Source organism: Puma concolor, chromosome B2 (genome assembly GCF_028749965.1).
Source record: "Puma concolor isolate L17-30 chromosome B2, mPumCon1.1.hap2, whole genome shotgun sequence".
Classification (NCBI taxonomy): Eukaryota; Metazoa; Chordata; class Mammalia; order Carnivora; family Felidae; genus Puma; species Puma concolor.
This window is the reverse complement of record NC_141671.1, coordinates 143,531,974-143,552,711: the sequence shown is the minus strand read 5'-3', so window position 1 is coordinate 143,552,711 and position 20,738 is coordinate 143,531,974. Positions and strand designations below refer to the sequence as shown.

Below are 20,738 nucleotides of genomic sequence, written 5' to 3'. Positions count from 1 at the left end.
ACAGAGGGAGACACAGAATCCGAAGCAGGCTCCGGGCTCTGAGCTGTCAGCACAGAGCCCGATGTGGGGCTCGAACTCACTGACCGTGAGACCATGACCTGAGTCGCATGCTTAACCACTTAACTGACAGACCCGCCCAGGCGCCCTAAGCGTCTGACTCTTGATTTCGGCTCAGGTCATGATCTCATGGTTGGCTGGTGGGATCAAGCCCTGCCTCGGGCTCTGTGCTTAACAGCGGGGAGCCTGCTTGGGATTCCTTTTCTCTCTCTCTGCCCCTCCCCCGTGCACGTGCACACACGCGCTCTCTCTCAAAAACAAATATTTAAAAAATAACAATCAGACTTAGATGAATTTAAGCATATCTGTTGGTTTGAAATTCCCTAAATTTCTTCATTCTCTGTTATATAGTCTTAAATGGGCATTTAGGGTATGCAAATGTAAAAACTGTCAAAAGTTACATTGTGTTATTATCTTGAGAGACAAATAAGGAGAGGGTTTAGAGTAACAGTTTTATTTAGTCCTCCTGCCTTACATCGCAAATTTTATTTTAGTAAATGGATCATAAGGTCTTTCCTTATTGTGGCTTTTACTGTTCCTTTTGTTGAAATGCTTACTTTTTGACTTCTTACCAGAATTCTCAATGAATCACTGCAAAGAGCTATACGCCTCCCAGGGCGATGACACTCCAGGGGCACTGTTTTTTTCTCCTTTCCCAGAAGAGAAAGACCACCACTACTGTAAGGATGTGTTAAATCAAGGCCCTGTTCTTTCTCCCACTGACATCAGTAATCCAGTATGTAAAGTTCAGGCATAAAAAGGGGCAGTAAAGGATCCGTGACTGCAGAAGAGCCGTGTGAGCACCGTGAATACATTTCGAGCACTAGCCTCTGGCTTCACCACCGAAATTTAAGAGCTAGAATGATTTCTTAAAGTAAGTGCGGGTCAAGGTCCTGAGGCAGTCATTCCACCCTGGATTTAATATATTCAAAAGGAACACGAAGAACATATGGTGTGAGCAAAACTGAACTCAAACATTCATTCTTACTCTCTCAGCTTCCTTCACTTAGTCTCCCTACAAGGCGACAAAATCACTCCCAGAAGATGGGGAAATGGGACCAGAAACACACACACGGCTTGTTCTTTTCATGGTAAACAATACACCATGCCCCACAAAATATTTTATTCCTTGTTTCTGAAAGCACTGAAGGGCCTACCTGCGTGTGTACGTCTGCAGATATTCAGGACCATTTTCACACGTGGCTAATATAGAAAGACCGCCGTTAACATAACACATACAGAGGATGTGAGAAAAGCTCAGGAGAAACCCTTCTCTCTGACTGGATCGGCGAGGCCTTGAGGAAATCTGCGGACACCCGTCTATGCCGATGTACCTCCAAGGGGGCAGTGTATGTGAGATGCCCACCCCCAGCATTTCCATCTGTGGCCTCTCTCCATCCCAGCCAGCCCAAGGAAACACGCGAGCGGAGCAAAACCAGTAAGTATGCTTGCTACGCGGCACTGCTTCAAGGAAAGCAGCTCCTGTCTGCAGTGAGCTAGAGCGATGCTCTCAAGAAAGCCCCAGCTGCATGTGAAGTCCAGAACCACCAACGTACTTGGCATAATCCCGGGGTGCATTTTTTCCCCACTCGAAGAGATATGGTTTTCATAATTTAATATACCTTTTACATCTTTGGGGGTGGGCTGGGGAGGGAAGACAGCAATTCACCTAAAATCACTAACTTCGTGCAAGCAAGCGAACAAAACACCCGACGATCTTTATAAACTACTTAGACAATCGACAGCCAGCAATGGTGTGAAATACCCCAAACTTCTTTAGTGAAGGACCCTAACGTCTCGAGACAGAAAACACCTATCCATCTGGTAGATTTATATTCCAGGCAGAGTTTTATAATTTTTCTTTTAAATTTCAAAACAGCAAATTATCTGGTAAACAGCCAATGCCACACAAAGCTGGCAGCAGTTTAGCGGAGAGATTGCTGAGCAAAAAAACCCCTAAATGGGTGGCTCGTAAGCTTTAGCACGCACATGTGAAAACCACCTGTGGAGTCTGTTAGGAATCCAGACTCCCGGACCATCCTCAGAAATTCCGGTTGGGCTGCCGTAATCTGTAGTTTTAACAAACATTCCAGGTGATAGGTGGTTCCTGACTTTGGGAACGCTGGAAGAGGCTGTCGATACCGTGCTAGTGAGCTCGCCTCTTTTTCCTTGGGAGGGCTAACGGAGCTAGTGTGCCCCATCCCCGTAGGACGGCAACAGGATATCGCATTTGGTACTGAGCAGCGCTAGGTGGGCAGGAAGATCTGGAATCTGATGGGGCTCTTGTACAATAGGAAGGCCTGATAACAGCAGTGTGTGGCTGTTCATCTGCTATCTGTAGGTTATACTGATGCAAATGTCCTACATTCTGCAGAGCGACTTCCAGGGAGGCAAACTTAGAACGACAGATGGTAGATACATTTTCTGGAATTTAGATGTCTTCTTTAAGATGATGGCTTATACAAAGACAAGTATATGACTAATGAATATTATAAAATGAGACACAAGTATCATATAACCAGTAACGCAAGTATCATATAAAAGGGTGTATTTAACAAGGCTATATGTGATTTATAATTTTGCCCATAGCATTACATAATTCTAATCTTTTAATGTGAATAGTTTCTTTTTTTAAAAGCTCCTTTAGAGGGAACAAATCCCCCCACTGCTTACCACCCCACCTCCCCTGCATTTTAAAATGAAGAAATAGTTGTCACATTCATACTCACACTGACTCCATTTGAATAATTACTTGCTCACTGAAGCCTGTAACAATTTGTCACTACACAGGGAGACTGTTTTTGGCCCCGTACACTGTCTACAGCACAACGGCTCGAACTCCGCAAAGAGGGTGCTGGAACGTCTGCCGCATAAGCTGTTAACAGAAGCTCAGCCAGTCCCACGCCCAGCCCTGGACACTGTGGGTGTCATCTTCACTTTCTCTGAAAAGGTCCTTTGGTAGAGGAGATGCTTTGCCGTTATCACCGGCAACTGATATGCAAGAGCCCAGACCAAGTAGAGTGATGTGATGCTGGTCATAGCCTTTTTTTGGCCCAACTCTAGGAAAGTCAAGAGTCCACCTTCCGACCAAGACCCGTCAGGAGCCACTCGGTAACGTTCTGGGTTCCCCTGTCATTCCCGTTTCCCTCCGAGATTGTAACACAGTGAGAGCGGACTGACGTGTGCCTATCAACAGATAACGCAGTAGAGGCTAAATCATCCCTATTCCTCGGATGTGCTAGATGACTACTTTCTATCAGGCTGCATTGGACTTAACCGAGCTGGGGAAAAAAAAAAAAATCACATAAATGTGTAGAGGAAAATTTGATAAATACTTAAATTATTAAAAATTCAATATCTCCAAATATACCATGTGATACAAAACTACTACTTAGCCCATACAAAAGTGTGTGAGGATAAACGGCCTTTTGTCGAACAGTTTTCCTCTGAATTATCTGAATAATAATAATAATAATAAATAGAAACCCTCTCTGTGAATCTCCATTAAATTGGTTATTCCTTAGGAACACATAAATCTTCTTAGGCAGGGCACCGTGCCATCTGTTTGTGGTTGGTTATTTTTGTGGCTCTGGGGTCCAAAGGAAAAGGGGAAAAATGAGTAGGTGAAAATTTATTGTGTAGTTTCAATGCTCTGAAGTAATTTTATTTCAGCAAGCCAGACAAAACACATAATGTCATAACCCAAATACGCTGTTACCTGGGACAGTGCTGAGAAGGGAAGGGAAGCTTCTGGCTAACAGACTGTTCAAGAGCCTTCCCCTTTCATCTCGAATGTAAAAACATCCCCCTCGCTGGGATGAATGACCGGTATCGGGAAGGGCTGTTCTGTTTATTTAAAAACCTTCATTTTCTCCACTAGTTTCTCTTTTTTTCCCCTCTTCCACATGCTTTTAAGAGACGTAATCAGGGAATGGCCCTATTAAATTAGACCTGAGAAGCCAACCCCTCAGAAGCTTGGCCGGGATGCCAGCCCAGCCTCTAGCTGTCTGTTCGGCCGGACAAAGAAACAATAGCTCCTGGGGTGGCCTTTCAAAGATGGACAGGTCAGCAAGGTGGCAAAAGGCAGAGGAGATGAAAAAAGGTCGTAAGAGAAAGCCAAGCCTCTAACTCCACAGTGCTTTTCGAATGCATCATAAAACAGTGCGGGACACACATGACTGGCTACACAAAGCTCTGTGTTGACCAAAGGAGAGAATGCTACCCGAACAGTGGTCACCACTCTAATCGGTGCTAGAAAGGAACAGGTCAATTGCGATCCACAGCGTTTCCTCACGTAAAGAGTAGCGCTCACTGCTGGGTAGTTGGGGCTTGAGGAGGTGATTCAGGGTCTAAGCAATCCAAGGACACAGACGATTTGCCCAGGTCTAGACATTTTCAATACTTCCACAAACTGAGAGAGTACTCTTACTGCACCAATCAGATGGGATTTGGTAAGAACGCAGTTGTTGGCATCACAAAGTGGGTTGAAACAATTAAACGTGACACAAAATTTAAAACAGCGCATTAAACAAAATTGTATACGATTCCTCAATGGAGACAATCTGCAAATAGCACTTAAGGAACAACTATTTCCACATATACATTTCAAGGTGAAAAAGTACTTCAAACCCCCTTGTTCTGCCCCTGAAATATGATTTTTAAGTGTTCAGCACCGTCACTACCGAATGGAGGATCCATTCTGTCATTGGGATCTCTTAATGCTTTGAATGATACCCAAAGACAAAAAGAACATAGTGTATGCAGTGAGCAAGCAACCCCAGCGACACTTAAGAATACGTCCACACGTTGCAAAAACAGAGCGCGGAAAAAGAATTTACATAAAACATAATGTGACCCTCAACTCTTAACAGTAGTTACATAGGTTGAGCAAGTTTCCAGGCACAGAAAAGTGGACTTTTCCCCCCTTTTCACCCAATGATTCCATTGCTGTTGTCTCTGTACATTCACCGGTGCAGGCCTAAGAGGAAAAGAGGGAAAGGGCTGGGGGTGGGGGGGGGCAGCGCTCAGGGCACAGAGCCGCCTAGGTTACCTGTTGAGCTGTTCACCATATTGGGCGCCATGCTGTAGGGGGGTGCCTGGGTGTTCATGAGCCCAGAGCTGTTGTTGACGGGCTGGCTGTAGGGAGAGCTGGAAGCCATAAGTCCACTCTGGTTCATGCCCGGGAAACTGCCTTGCCTGTGTGAAGAGAGAGCACAGGTATACATATACTGACCGTGCACGCGGGCAACACTCTATCCCGGGGGTCATTTCTCATAATGCACATATGCAAGGGGTGGGGCTGCTGTTTTCCGTGTTTGCTTAAAATAATTGATTTCCTGGACAGAGAGGCTGAACTCTTGCTAAGTAATGACTTAAAACACTGTGTAAAAATTCCAAATAATATAGATTCCACAAGTAAATTATACATTTTAAGTCATGTCAAGTGTTCCACGTTATGATTTCTATAGACGAATATAAGCAAGAAAGGGGGAGCTTGAAATAAGAACAGGAATTACAAAAGCAAGCAAAATTAACTTCTAACATTTAAAAAAGATTTGACTCTTTATTGGCATTAAGTAGTTAGTATACTCGTATCAAAAACCAGAAGTCAAGGGATGAAAATCAAATGGGCAGTGTGGGAATGTTACTTAAAATTTTTTTCCTTTGACCTAAGTTTTCTGATATAAGGAATATAGGAGAAAGCATTTCTAAACGCTTCAACCTGATTATTCAAGGTTCTGAAATTAGGTACTATTAAATAAAACACACCCATTTCCCCATATTGACATCACACAGTAAACCTCAGACTCCCGCTTCTTTTTGTAGGATTTCTTGCGACAGGAAGGAAGGGAGCTTAGACTGGCTGAAAGTGTCCCTAAAAGGCTCCGGGTCATCCCTCCCTGACTGCGACGCAGACTCCCGAACCTAAAGTTTTGGTGACTTGGTTTCACTAGTTTTGTGTGTCCGCTCTATGAAAGACAAACTTCTCACTCTTGCAAGAGGCCAAGGGTATTTGTGCGTCTGAAGGAGACAACTGTGGTGCAAGGGTATTTCTCTGCTGGGCCCGGGGCCTGGGGAAGGGGAGGTCTGGATGGCACGGTGGTTTAATGCTCGCAGGGAAACCACAAGGTGACAAGACAGGTGATGGCGATGTGGCAAAATCTGGGAAAGACGCCACCCACTGGTGTACCCAAGCTTCTCCTATGTAAATAGTTCACCTGGAGAAAACTTTTCCAACTTTCATTTACTGGTGTTTTCTCTCGGGAGTAAAACTAGTAAGAGGCGTAAAAATCCACACTTGCTCATCTACTCCAAGTGAGTTATGATTTTAAGCCCCTCCACCTCCATTAAGTCGTCATTTGATGGCTTTTTGTGTGTAATGGTAAAATATGTTTAAAGAGATCCTTTCAAAGCTTAACCTAAGTCATTTTCACAAAAACACAATATACAATCTTTTTGTGTAGCAGTCTTCAGTGGATTCAACTTTCCGGCTTGTAGAAAAAGTTCAAACATGGTCCACTTGAAAATTCAAAGTATCAAAGGTTTGAGTGCTTTTCTTCCTTTTAAATATCACACAAACTATTCCAAACTGGCACTCGATGATAGCTTGGAAAGAACATTCTAGCGGGCTGAGAGACTAACGGTGTGAGTGTGGCTCTGGGAGAAAGGAATGTTACTTCAGCCTTGAATTCTGAGCTCACTCAAGTGCCACTTCGAATACTACAGACTGCTGAATCAGGATGATAATACCCACTGCAGTTCATTAAGAATGTTTCTGAGATCATCCAATGGCTTCTGATTAACCTCCAGGTCGTCAAATACTCATAAATACATTGCCCGGCAGCCATAAACATATTCCTGTACGGTTCGGGTCTTAACATCAGCGTGGAGATTGCCGGCATTAACTCAGACGGCTGAGGTTCCCTTCTGGGGTGTTTTCATTCAAACAAAACACAGTTTCACGTTCATGTCCCTGTGGCACCTGCTGGGACTGCTCTCCCAATTTGTTAGCAGGTTAGTCACCTGAAGAGCATCCTTAACTCAGGAACAGGTTGGGTTTTCTGAAGACAGCTTTCAAGTCTCAGCCAATGGTGACCCGCCGTCGTCCATCAAGATCGTTTCAGGGGCCGTCTCCTTTGTGAAGGCTGCACTGTCTCCCCCACCTGGGAGCTCTGCCTTCCCCAGACTCTGCCTCTGACAACCCTCTGCACTTTCTTTTGTGTATGGCAACAATTTATGTGCATGCCTGGGCTCTTCTAGGCAATTCTGAGAGGAGAAAAGGAGCAACAGACAGCTACTGCAGAAAGTACTTGTTAAATAAACCCACAGAGAACATTTTTACCATTGTAAACAGGCTTTTTCCAAATTCAGTTTCACATGTGGTGTGACTAACATGTGCATGAAACACATGGTCCTTTAAGCACACCTGCTTATAACTCAGGTGCAAAAGAGAATCTGAATATGAAACCCACCAGGCAGGTGGTTAAATGAAGTAATGACCTCAGAGGCTCCTTGTAACCCTAATCTAGGATTTCTCCCAAGTCTGCACGGCCCATCTGCAGCCACCATAAGATGATGAAGGTGTGCAGGAGAAGTTAAACAAACAAACCCTTAAAGTAACAAAACAAATTAAGGATTTTGAGGTCGGTGTGTTGGATGTCAGCTGCTGTGTATAATGGTCCTCAATGAAATCATGCCTGCAGTTTGAAAAGTCTGGTCAAAATGCCACAGGTCTTGACTCTGCCACCAGTCACACCTTCCACTGTCACTGGGATCTGGGAGCAAAACTCCTTCAGTCTCTGGGCCTCAGTGTTTGCATGTGGCCATGGAGGGACCAATAACAATGATAATGTTCATACTTTACTAGGTAATTATAAATGTGCTGGGCACAATTTCTAGGCATTTTATACATTTAACTTTTTAAATTACCTGGAGGAAGGTAGGTGGAATTATGCTCACATACAAAGGAAGAAAATAGGGATCAGAGAGATTAAATCACCTGCTTAAGGACACACAGCTAGGAAGTGTCAGAAACAGAATTCCTCAGGCCTGCTTTCAGATCAGTGTCCTGTATTTCTTTCTCCAAGTGCAAAGTACACGGGCATACAGAGCCCACTGTATACCTTCCTGTCTACTGTATTCATCTGTGGTTACAGAAAGCTGACAAATAAAAATGGTGCTTTTCTCCGGGTTTCCGGGACACCTGCTTCTTGGAACGAGTTTATCCAGAGGGCTGCACGCCTCTTAGGGATCCAAGTAGGGAAGTGGCCGACAAAGATGCAAGTCTTCCCAGCAATGCAGGGCATGCGGGGCCATGAGCGCGGCATCTGGCCACCTGTCTAAATGGGGGAGAAAGCGGGTCTTTCATCATCATAGAAGAAATCCAATTCATCACTGCTTTGGAAACTACTGCCAGGATTATTGGTAATTTTCAACGAGCAAGATGAGCTTAATACTAAAAAGAGCTTTCTGCTGACTTTTTGGAAATTGAGACAATTTTGTTTTGTGGAAGAAAACATAACATGGCCGCCTGACTTAGCCGAGCACTCCAACTTATCACGGTGTTGCTAGTATGAGAGGATTTCTGGGGGCTCGCGACAAAAAGCTTATTTGTTTGGGCTGACTACCGTCACTCGGACCACAAAGACCTCCAAAGAAGTTGGGCCCTTTCCAGAGGCGGCACTCACCGGCTTCTAAATCCCTTTCTGACCACGGCACCGTTTGCAATGCTCCAAATGGAATGAGGAGAGCCAAGAAGTAAATCACCAGACATTCTCTTTTTCAAAACGAACCAAGAACAACAAAACAAAAACAGGCGAAACTACAAACTGAAACGAAGGAAACATTTTCCACGTAAAAGTCTACCAAGATGTAAGCTGGGCCCGGAAGAGCAAAGTGCCCTTCCTTGACCTGTGGGTGTGTGAATTCCTGGGCTGTCTATTACGGGGCGACAGGCTCAGGTGGTTTTCCTCCCAAATTACCGCGGTCCCCTGATGCGGCCCGTTCCTAACCTGTGATAGTTGTGGCAATAAATGCCCAATAAGGCCCGGGGGATTGGGGAGACTGGACTAACATTTGAAAGTAATGTTTAGTTGCTGTTGTGCTGCTAATGTGGTTACTGGGCGTAGCGCCTGGGCCGCACTGAGTGGGAGGCGGTGCGTCCAGATCAGGGCTGACCAAAGGGGCCACCGCTTACCCAGGCCTGGTCTTCTGTGACAAGGCCCTGTTCCCTTATGCCTTTGCAAAGTCAAAGTCTGAGGTGGGGCGCTGTTATTTAAACACGGGGACCCGCACAATCACCGGAGGAACGTTATTTAGATCGATGGGTCTCTGGTTGGGCCTGGATGGAAGTGTTTGAGATCTGTCATCCTATGACAAAGGCCAGGTTATTATAATGAGGATAGTTCAAAACTGGAGCCTACGGAGGTATTTCCCGAAAGCACTCCTCACTCCTGCTTCTCAGTCTTCACACGGACACAAGTAATATATACATATTATATATTATATATTTATCATAGATTTTCCTTTTATTCACTTTGGAAATTTCTCAAACATTACACATTCATCTGCCAACAAAGAGCTGGCTCTAGGGAAGAAAAAAAACAAACCCAGAAGCAAACACCAACTTTAAAGTGACCGTTTCCAATGGTTCACTGAGAAGACAGAAAGCAGTTAAACATACCAGTATGAAATCCTATAAAGAGTAACCACATACTCCTAACCTAACAAGTGACCTTGTTTTAAAGTCAACTACAATACAATTTAAAATAAGATCTGTATATGGTTTCGGTGCTTTAAAAGAATATTTAGGCCATACTGTCTTAGCAATCACCACTATTTTTTCTCAACAGTGGCAGATGGGGAAGTGTGAAATGTGTATCTTGAAAATGAATGGATTCCCGATACAGCTCTTTGGAGAAGGGTCGGGACAGACAGAAGAAATAGTCTGGAAACAGGCACCACACGAGCGAAACCATGTCATTTCAGTCCCAGGGGCAAGCCACCTGGAGAGAAGCTCCACGCAAGGGTTCTAACTGAGCCACTGAAAATATCACTCCTGAGTTATGTTCAAAATTGGGAAGTATATGACTGCCACATACACACGCCCTCCTCTGTATGGACTGTCAGTGTAGGTGTAGTTTATGTAGCCAGAAAGATTGCTTACTGACAAAATTAATTAGGCTAACAGTGAAATTTGGGGCACTCTTTCACTTAAACTCAATAGCGATCGGAACCAGGAACTCGCATCTTCGAAAAGCCCAGTTCCAGCAGAGTTTATTTTTAGAGAGCTCTAACTGCATGCATAACATTACACAGGATGCCCTATTTTAAATGTGTTCTCAACAGACACTGTTTTCACACCCATGTCCAGAGTCACTGGCAGAACGCTTTCAACCTGAGTTACACAGTATCTTTCTCAAAGCCTCACCAAGAAGGACAAATTTGGTTGAAACTGGTTTAAATCTAATATCTGAAGAGGGAGAAACACTGCCTATGTCCCCCAAACAACATGATCAAGACAGAAAAGAAAGCTGTCCAAGCCCCAGCCCATTTGTGGTGTGACCAATGCATCAGCCTACCTGCGAGGACACACACATCAGCAACTCGGGGGGCAAAGTAACGCTACAGTTTCAACAAGCCACTCGCCCTGGCTGGGAATCAGTCCTGGGGAGGTGAGGTGGCATGTATATCCTTAACCCAAAGACAACAGATAGGAGCGTCAATGACTTAGAAACAGTAGATGCCTGGAAAAACACACAGCCACACAGGGGAGTGGAGGGGAATGAAGGGGGGGGGGAGGAGAGGGGAACGGAGGGGAAGGGGAGGGGAGGGGAGGGGAGAGGGCCTTCGGGTGTCTGGGAGCAGGGGACAGCAGGCTGACTAGCAGGGAATGAAAGTGGGGAGGGAGAGAAGGGCCACGTCACCCAGGGCTTCGGTTCCGTAGGGCTGTGTCTGTTAGAAGAAACAGAGAGACCGGGGGTTTTAAGCAGGAGCAACTCGTTAAGAAGACGTGTGATCGGAAGACGCCGTCCTCGGACTGTGGGAGGGAGGACACACTGGAGGCGGGGGAAACGGCTGTGGGGCTGAGCTACTGTAAAAGTCCAGGTAAGATACGGAGCTGAACGGTACCTTGGAGGTAAACTGGGATGGGCCTGGTGATGAATTAGATGCTGTGGGGAAAGAAGAGGCACACCACCGAGAGGTCTCCGAGGTGTCTGGCTTACACAAGAGGATGGACAAACGGGGCAGTCACAGAGAGATCAGGGCTCTGGCTTTGGACACGTGGCATCTGATGTGGCCCTGAGTTCCCAAGAGGCAAATGTCATGCGGGCAGCTGGAGGCTCAGGTCTGGGAGCAGAGGGAGGGTCCTAGAACTCATCTTTGCTCCCTGCTCTCTTCCAATCCTTCTTGAGTCTTTTTGTCTAAGATTCTCCCTCGTGAACGTGATCTCTTCTGGGGCAGCCCGTCCCCTTAAAGAAGGCTGAAGTGCGTATGACATCAGCCACAAAGCTAAGAGTCATGATCATTTTCCAGCTGTAAATTAGTAACGCCCCAAACCCTTTGGCAATTGATACGTTTAGGTTTTATTTTTTCCTTTGAGAATGGGCAAAAAGGAAAGTTACCTTTCAAGAGCTCCATGAAAAAGACGCTTTCAACGGAAGGGTAGTGGTCACTTTGTGAGCTGTTCTCGAGAAGGGTCTTTTGCGTGGATATATATTTAGTGGCTAACTCCGCAGAGTCCAAGTTCTCCCTGGCATGTCTTTGCCACGGCCCAGATCACGTGGGCGGCCCACAGGGCCTCCCAGTCATCCTCACCTTTCTTCAAAGAGCCGTATCTTCACCCCTGCATCCTGGCGAAATGATTTCCACCAAGCGCCGAGGAATACTGCATATTCCACCCTGATTTCCTAAAAGGCTGGAACATCAGAAACATTTCTTCCCTTTTTGTTAACTACTTCACGCAGACTTCTCAGAGGGTTCCAACCTGTTATCAGTTCTGCTCCTGGCATCCCTGCTAAAATGCACCTGTTGTGCAATTTCAAGATTAAGTGCTTCTTTTTTGCCTCAGTGCAGGTCACCCGTTTCAGTTGTTCTGAAAGCAGCGGACTGATCTTCCCCTCCTTTCTCAAAGCAAACAGGAGAACAAGTAGAGCTCAAGGGTTTTGAAGCAAGGGACTTCCTTGTCAGGGTGTGAAGAAAATGCAGAAACTGGCTGCTTGAATTTTGGTAATTGATAACGAAGAAGGTTCTGTGCATGTCCAAGTTGGTTTTGGTTTGTTGAGCCCATTGTTCTGTTATTAAGAACCGTTTACCGGCAATCGCACGCAAACAAACGGCAGGTCTCCCTTCTGAAGATGCTTCACTCAGAGGTTCTGGTGTTAGACCCTGTTGATCCCCAGCACACCGGCTGCCTCAGGTGCAGGGTGGAGACAAAAGCCACAGAGGGCAGGAGCGGGTCCCCAAACCTGTCTCTTCCCTCTGAGGGGTAAACCCCAGAGCTTTGTAGGCTCTGGTACACGTAGCTTCCCACTGCCTTCTGATAAGGACGCAAAGAGCACAGGCCCCCTGGTCTGGTGAAAATGACATCCGCTGTACCTCTTATTTATTTATTTATTTATTAACATTTATTCATTTCTGAGACACAGACCATGGACGGGGAAGGGGCAGAGAGAGAGAGAGGGAGACACAGAATCTGAAGCAGGCTCCAGGCTCCTAGCTGTCAGCACAGAGCCCGACGTGGGACTCAAACCCACAGACCGTGAGATCATGACCTGAGCTGAAGTCGGACGCTCAACCGACTGAGCCCCCCAGGCGCCCTCTGTTGTACCTCTTGAAGGAAAAACTAGTTGCCATTGATGTCACCCACAGAAAGAAAACAGTGCTCTTCCCTGTGTTAAGTCAAAGTTCTTTACTTAAAAAAAAAAAAAAAAAAAAAAAGGTTTATCTTGGGATCATAAAACCATTAAGAAATGATCGTGAGTAATTTGTGAGGGGGGCTATTCCTTTTCAGTGATGGGAGTACCCGCCCTTTATACAAGGACATCCCCTTCCTGGGCACAAGGTACTCTTAAGAGAGAGTGACGAGGGAAGGTCTCCTTAGAGTTACCAGCACCTCAGACACAGGGCGCATATCAGCTTGACAAACGCTGAGGACTAAGCAGCAACTACCCAAGAATGAAGCTGAGTGATGTTTTAGGAAGGAGGTCATTAAGAACGCACAGATCTCATGCATTCACAGACTTCTTGTACCTAAATGGACCAGTCTGTTGACTGAAAAAAAGAAAGAATCTAGGTCCCAAGATCTCCATCTCATATCCTTGCCACAGCAATAGTCTGTAAAATCCTCCAACAAACAATACTCTTGTCCGCGCTGTGGTGCCAGGAAATATATCAATATGGTCCTTTCTAACTTAAAAAAAAAAATCTTTGTAAAATTCTTACAGATTTCCTGAGCTAAGGGTAGCCCTGGGCCACACAGTTACTCAATTTATTTAAGCAAACGCTGTTCAGAATTAGGGTAGAATGTTGCAGGAAGAGCCTGAAAAATAGGAAGGCGGAAACTGGCAAGCTCTCACCCGGCATTAAACACTCAAAGGCCATCCGGCAAGAGTTAACTGGCAAAGCACAGGACAAAGCCTTCAGGTTCTGAAGCTGCGGGTTTTTTGTTTGGTTTGTTTTTATTCACTCTCTTAATGGAAGCGGAGTTCGGAATAAGAATGAAGGTCAAGAGTAAGAAGGGCCTTTGGGAGGTGCCCCCACGTCCTTCATGCCGCCAGCGAAGGGGTTCCGTGAGCGACCAGAGAGCCCAGCCCCTTGCCCGTGGTCTTCACAGGTCACGCGGGATGCTTCCCAAACCCCAGACGGGGACAGACTAAGACACAGACCAGATGCTCTTTACCACTTTTAAACTCTTCCGGCTGCCCTCAGCCCCAAACACCGTGGAGGCGATGAGGTTTCAGACACTTCTGGTGTCGGCCGTGTGGCCAAATGCTACCACCTGTGATGTGTGTGACTCCGGGGACCCTGCCCTTTAACCCTGAAGAGCCCCAACTGGCTGGGCTGTGTTGCTGACGGTCTCTGGGGACGGGTGGACTATAAAGCTGATTCCGGAGATGACCCTCCCAGCTGGCCTGGGGGGCTGTGTCAACTGTGGGGCAGAGGTGCTAGTAGGACCCCAGGTCAGGCCAGGTGGCTCAGACAAGGGAGCAGACAACCGATGCAAGGCTCACCTCGATGACAAGAGCCCCGACCCAATGCACGCGTCATCGTGGGTCACCTGAGATGGTGAGGACGCACCCCGCTGGGAGGGGTTCAGACTGGGACTGGATAGGAGATACTCTGAATGAGGGAGGCAGGTCTAGATACGGTGGGAAAACTGGGAATGTTCCAGAATATGAGGAGCACACTGATGTCTGAGACGAGGACAAAAAGCAGACAGTCAGAGGGACTCGGGGAGACCACCTTTGCCATGAGTCGAGAGACTGCCAAAGCCCGAGTTCTGGTTTCTGGCCCGCACAACCATTGGTTCCTCGGAACGCTATCCAGTGACTGAGGCTCCCGTCCAGCGTGCTCCTCATTCAGTATCCACCAGGTTCAAACACAGGCATCCGAGTCTACACTTTCCACTCCCTTTTCTTCAGTAGCAGGAATCCCAAAGGTCAACCCTCAGCCAGTGTTCCACAGCAGGGTCCCCATGGGGCTATGAAAAACGCAGGCTCCAGACCCTCCCCTGCCTGTGGATGCGGTGAGCGTGTGTACGTGGTTAAAACGCTTGCCTGGTAATAACCACTTGTTTAGGGAACGTCACAGACTCTAGTCCATTAAAGGTTTGCTGCACATTTCACACTCTGATTCCTTGGATCTCATTCAACTTAAAAAAGAAAAAAAAAAAACTCTCTTGGTCTTTTAAAAAGTAGTACTTTACTAATTTTTGATTTGAAGACTAATAAATATACTTTGTAGTTACCGTGATAGTTCTGAAACTCTGAAAGATTTGATTGAAATCGTAATCTTAAAATACCAACATAATAATCCTCAATTCTAAATTTTGAAGGGGGGGGGGGCTAAAAATTAAGCACGGTATTTGGATGATAATGCAAAGGCTTACATTTAATTGCAGAAATAAAAACTCTACTTAAGTCTCAGAAATCCTTTGTCTTCCAATAACGTGACTTTTCCAATCATAGCTATTATTCTAAAACCTAAGAGTCTAAAATCCAAGGGGCTAAATTCTTTGTTAATACAAATCACTCACAGCCCTTCAGGCTCATGGACCCCACTGTAACTGGGGCTTGACACATTTAGAAGTTTTTTGCTCCTTCCCTTTGACATTTTAATGCACTATCTCCATTAATGTATTTCCACATCGGTGGCTCCCTGCCCATCAGCAGAATTGCGTCATACTGGCTTGAAGGAAAATAATACAGAAAAAGTGCCTTGCTGGCAAACAGCAACGGGGAAATGAATTATAAATACACCTCCCTAAAGAACAGCTGCCGGCAGACGTGTGTGTATGCGGTGTGCACATGAGACACAGACACCAGCAGCCTGTGTATACCCCAGAGGACAGACTGATCCAGTCGCTTGCAAGCGGAGCCAGCTAGTCCCAAGCAGAGGAAGACCACCGGTCAAACTCTCTCCCAAGACATTCGGCCGCTTCAGCATCAACACAGGTGAGGTGCTACTACGGATCAAGCCACCTTATGGCTAACGTTTCGTGGCAGTGAATGGGTGGCAAAGGTTAAAAAATGATGTCAGTGAGAATTCCCAAACTCCTCTTTTACTAGAAACATTCTAACAAAAGTGATTTTGGCCACCCTAGTATTTGGTACGATGTAAGTATTAAAACGTAGGTCTCCAGATTCATGGTTGTGAGAGCAGAAAGATGCCATTCCAGGCAACAATCATAAGACTTTCCAAACGGACTCATTTTTGCTCATACTTTTTTCCCCTTAAAACTAAGAAGTCCCAGAGTTTTCCTCCTTCTGATGTTCAGTCAGTCCACGGGGGTGTCTTTCGGGGACAGCAGAAGGAAGACGCACGTCACCTGTACCAGCCTCAGCAGGTGTATGCGCTGTGGGATTAAAGGGTCGGCTCAGGATCCTTACTCTAACGGCTCCGCTCCAGTCACAAGAACGCAAGATGTGGAATCGTTCTCGGGGGGCAGGCGAAGGGTGAAAAGGACAGGGATTCAAACCCACCCATCAGGCAAGCTGTCACCGCATCCCACAAGGTGGGTGGTTGCAGAAGCAAGGACTCAGGCTGCGCAGTGGATCTCCAGGGGGACGTGCCAAACACACGTGGCCCATCAGGGGAAGCACGGGGCGGGCCAGGGAGCCAAAGTCCAGGCCTCAAGTAAGAAGTAGGATCTCCACCAAGACACTGGCTGATTGCTGGTTTCTAACGGTAGAATTGCCTTTAGACCTGACAGAGAACCGAAATTAAGACATTTTCCTTTTAAAGGGAATAATCTATTGAGACAGCACTAAATGAAAGAAGAGTGGTTAAGACCGGGAGACAGAGCCGATGCCTGGCCTGTAGCTGACAAAAGGGTCCTGAGCCGTAACTCGAAGACACTCGTCTCCTCCACCACAAAATCAAGAGGCAGAGGCCTGATGACACCTCAAGCCCTTCTAGCTCCAAGATGCTACTGCTCTGTCACCGAAAGTACATCCTCTGGGAAGGGAGAACGGAACACTTCCCTTCTGAGGAAGATACCGTCATAAAGATCCGTGCCAGAACTCTGACGCTGGTCATCTCAAGTCACCAAAGACTCGATTCAAGTTGATATACGGGGGGTGCTGGGGGTGGCAGACTTCAGGGAACCAGGCTGTACCCGGGCCTAAAGGTCTAGGGCTTGTCAGGCCCTCTGTAAGTTCACTGAAGTCGTGCATTTCCCTTGGAGCTCATTCCCAAGAAAACAATCTGGATAACTCTGATATATCCCGATTCACACATCGGCTGTATTTGGCAGAGCGGTCAGCTGTTGGGACACTAGCAGGTGCCACTGGGAATGGATGAATGGATGCAAAACACACATCCATGGCTGAGGGAGATTTTCGTGTGTGTGTGTGTGTGTGTGTGTGTGTGTGTGTGTGTGTGTGTGGCCTGGGGTTCGTGGTAATGCTTCTTTAGGAAGCAACAGGCCAAAGCCTCTCCTAAACTTCTGGCCAACTTTGGCTCCCCTCTACAGACAATGTCTCAAGTCTGTCCAGCATGGTCTACAGAGCCAGACTGAGGGGGAAAGTCACCAGCCGTCCCTGAACTAGGCTTTTGATAAGGTCACTGAATATTGCCACCTCTCTCTCATGGCTTCAAAAGAATACTACCTACTAGAAATGCTTTAAAACTAGGGGCACCTGGGTGGCTCAGTCAGTTAAGCAACTGGCTCTTGGTTTCTGCTCAGGTCATGATCTCATGGTCTGTGAGTTCACACCCCACATCAGGCTCTGTGCTGACAGTGCAGAGTCAGCTTGGGATTCTCCCTCCCTCTCCCTCTCTTTGCCCCTCCCCTGCTCGTGTGCACGCTCTCTCTCTCTCAAAATAAATAAATAAACTTGAAAAAAAAAGAAATGCTTTAAAACTAAACAGCAATGCATTTTCTGAATAAAGTCTCTCGGTGTATGGCGGGCAGGGCATCTTGCAAAAATATTACGTGTAACTTATTAATTCCAAATGATTAGATGAGATCACTCAGCTGGTCTACTACCCGAGCAGTAAGAGTCACCGTATTCTACCGTAAATCCTCTGATAATCAAAAGGAATTCCTTCACTCGAAAGGTCGAAATGAAAACAACCCGATTCTCTCTGTTTCTTCACTTACTCAGTGCAGCAGGTGGGTTTTACCCTTAAAAAGCAAAGTAATAAGATGGCTTCCAATCAGTCACGCCTGTGTGTTTTCCTCTGTCCCGTCTCACACGCAACGAGCTGAGAAAGCCTGGAGCATAACTGCCATAATCCGTCATTTCTCACGGAGAGCTTTCGGGTTCTAATAGCACACGCGTGCACACACACTCACGCGCTACACTTTTGTCACTAATCTGTCTTTTTTCAGGTTCCTTCAGAAGCTCCGGGCCCTGAGGGATTCTGACTTGGGAAAGAAGTCATTTTAACAAACTCTGCGAATGCTGTGTTTCTGAAAGGCTGGAGCCACTTCTTCCCCCAAAGAGACACTGACATTTAGTGAACCGGTTTTTCAAACTGCCGACCTGACTTCCACCCGACAGAGCCACCAACGGGGGACGAAAACGACAACAGAAGCAAAAACATGAGTTCGCTGCCACGAGCTGTTAAGTAAAGCAAAAGCATGTTGAAAACCAAATTTCTTAACCCACAGTGCTAAAACATGTACTCTACATGTTTTCTCACATTCAAGCTTCTGCTTAAAAAAAAAAAAAAAAAAGGCACAACAGGTTATATGTACTTGCAAAGTGAAAAGGAAGATTTAAAATAGAAACAAAACTTTCTTTTCTTTCCTTTTTAGAAAGAATGCTGTAGACATGAAAGGCAAAAATCAGAGCTAACAGGGATGGGGCCACAGAGATGAGCCTTCGCCAAGTGCGCTTTATAAGATTTACAAAGAGTAACTCCAACATCTATCTTTTTCTTATTTTTAATTAAAGAGGAGGTGTTGTTTTCTAAGGAAGCTATCTGGATGCTGCTGGCTGAAACGCAGATTTGATCTCCTCGTGCTGGTTAGCTAACATTGATTTTCTGCCCCAGTGGAAGAGATTTTACTCTGATGCATGCCATTTAAATTCATTTTACACAGCTGCTTAATGTGGCTTGGCAAGGCACAGCCAAACTAGCTTTGTGGGTCTAAATAGGACTCCAGAGTTGGTAAAGGACAGATCCTATGGATTAGCAGCTGATGAGGAATGCTTTTCTCCCCCTACTGTTATCTTCCTACTGACTCATGAAGTGACCTTGAAGGTACCACAAGAAGGGAAAAAAGAGGAAAAGACATCTTCCCAAAAGAAGTCTGCTTACCTAATTATATCTGTTATTTCATTTTTAGGATTATGTTTACAAAATTCTATATTTGTTGGCCCACATTTAGGACCGTGTTTACAGGATTTAGAACTCTCGCCTGCAAAATTATCGTTTGCTCTCGCTGTCTAAATAAATGTATACCGAATACAAAACTAGTGACAGGCTCTCTGTTACGTATTCATAACAAGCAGTAAAAGCATAGTTCTAGAAGTTTAGTCTTTAAACAAAGGCAGCTGACTGTTCTCTGTTTTATTTGAACCAAAAATGTGGTGTGTTTCTGCTGAAACTGCTGAACAGCATTCAGTCTACGTAGGATAATCTTACCATTGCAACATGCAAAACAGTATCAATAATAATATTTCTGCTAAGTAAATCGCTCAATAACGATATGCTTTAAGAGCACTTATGAACCTAAAAATGGTGACAGCCTGTTGCTATATAGCTTTGCAGTAGGAAAAAAGAAAGCTACTTTTTGTTGCTGTATGTAATTCCTGTGTCGAAATGGATAATAATATGGCAACACCATGTTTCGAAAGAAAATTCCACGTTGGATTATTTGGTTGCGTTTTTCTGGTGACTTCAATATTCTAAAACTCCTTGGGAGAAGGAAAGAATAGAAATCTGCTCAGGGAGGCTGGAAAGAATCCCCTCCTAAGTCCTATTAATAACCTAAGTCCTGTCTCCTGCAGTGGGTCTCTTGTCAAACGCGGCCGCTGCTCTCTGAATTCAGGGGTGTGTGTGTGCGTGTGTGGAGCGGGTCACTGTCGTGGCAGAGATGACAATAACACAGTCATGATCACGGTGCTACACAACACAAGTTCCCAGACAACAGAGGGACGACAATGGGGGAGATCACGCCAGAGCGGGTGGCTTCATTACTTTTACGGAGATACAAGTTTTTCTTTCCCTCTCAGGCATGAAGGGAACAAGCCATGCCAAAAGCCATGCAGAGACAGGATCTGGGGGACAGCATGCACGCTCCCACCGCACTACCACAGTACCGTTCAGAAGAGTGAAGAACAAAACAGAACAAAACGAACCAAACCCCCGAAACAAACAAAAAGGAACGAAAAGACAACCCCCTCTGGGATGGATCTCCTCTTAGGTCTTTCACTGTCTTGTTCTGGGTGTTCCTTTCGCAGCCAGATGGCACGTTCATTAACAGTTTCAAAAAAAAAAAAATGCCCAGGTCCCGCAGCAAGTCAGGGTATGTTGCTACCTACCCGTACTGGTCAGGCTGGTGCATCATGGGAGCCTGAGAGTTGCCATAGTTGGGGTGCTGGGAAGAAAACATGGGGCGTCCGCCAGCCCCAGACTGGCTGGGATAAGCAGGCGACCTAATGTATGGTGGCCTAAAGCAGAACAGAAGAACAACTTCTTTGGATTTGTTCTGTAGACAAGTACGAATCCCCCTGTCCATCATGTCACCTCCACACATAGGTGCGGGGGGGCTACAGAATATGGCATAATACTCTGTACCGTGCAGCTGCCTGGGAGGGGAGCTGGAGAACATTCCTTAAAAAGGGGGGGGGGGCGGGGTGAAGGACAGGGCAGAGGAGAGAGAAAAGTGAGATTCTCAGATGTAATCTCAGTTTACGCTGCTGAAGTGGAGCTTTGACTTCGGTACAAGCCAAAAAATACACGGGCCCTCGCTGAAAACAGGCAGTGTGTGAAGGCAGGGATTTGGA

General features: G+C 46.0%; 1 protein-coding gene across 11 annotated transcripts in view; it reads right to left on the bottom strand.

Annotated features, from left to right (window-relative positions):
• ARID1B (AT-rich interaction domain 1B) overlaps positions 1-20,738 on the bottom strand; it is a 450,301-nt gene that overhangs the window by 37,265 nt on the left and 392,298 nt on the right. For 6 of the 11 annotated variants that reach the window (XM_086708220.1, XM_086708218.1, XM_086708214.1 and 3 more), the window contains 2 exons: positions 20,274-20,402; positions 5,108-5,253 (listed from right to left, as the gene is read on the bottom strand). In XM_086708220.1, the coding sequence (XP_086564346.1) occupies positions 5,108-5,253; positions 20,274-20,402 (275 nt within the window). The remainder of the gene's footprint in view (positions 1-5,107; positions 5,254-20,273; positions 20,403-20,738) is intronic. The other 5 variants (XM_086708223.1, XM_086708224.1, XM_086708221.1 and 2 more) reach the window with 1 other exon arrangement.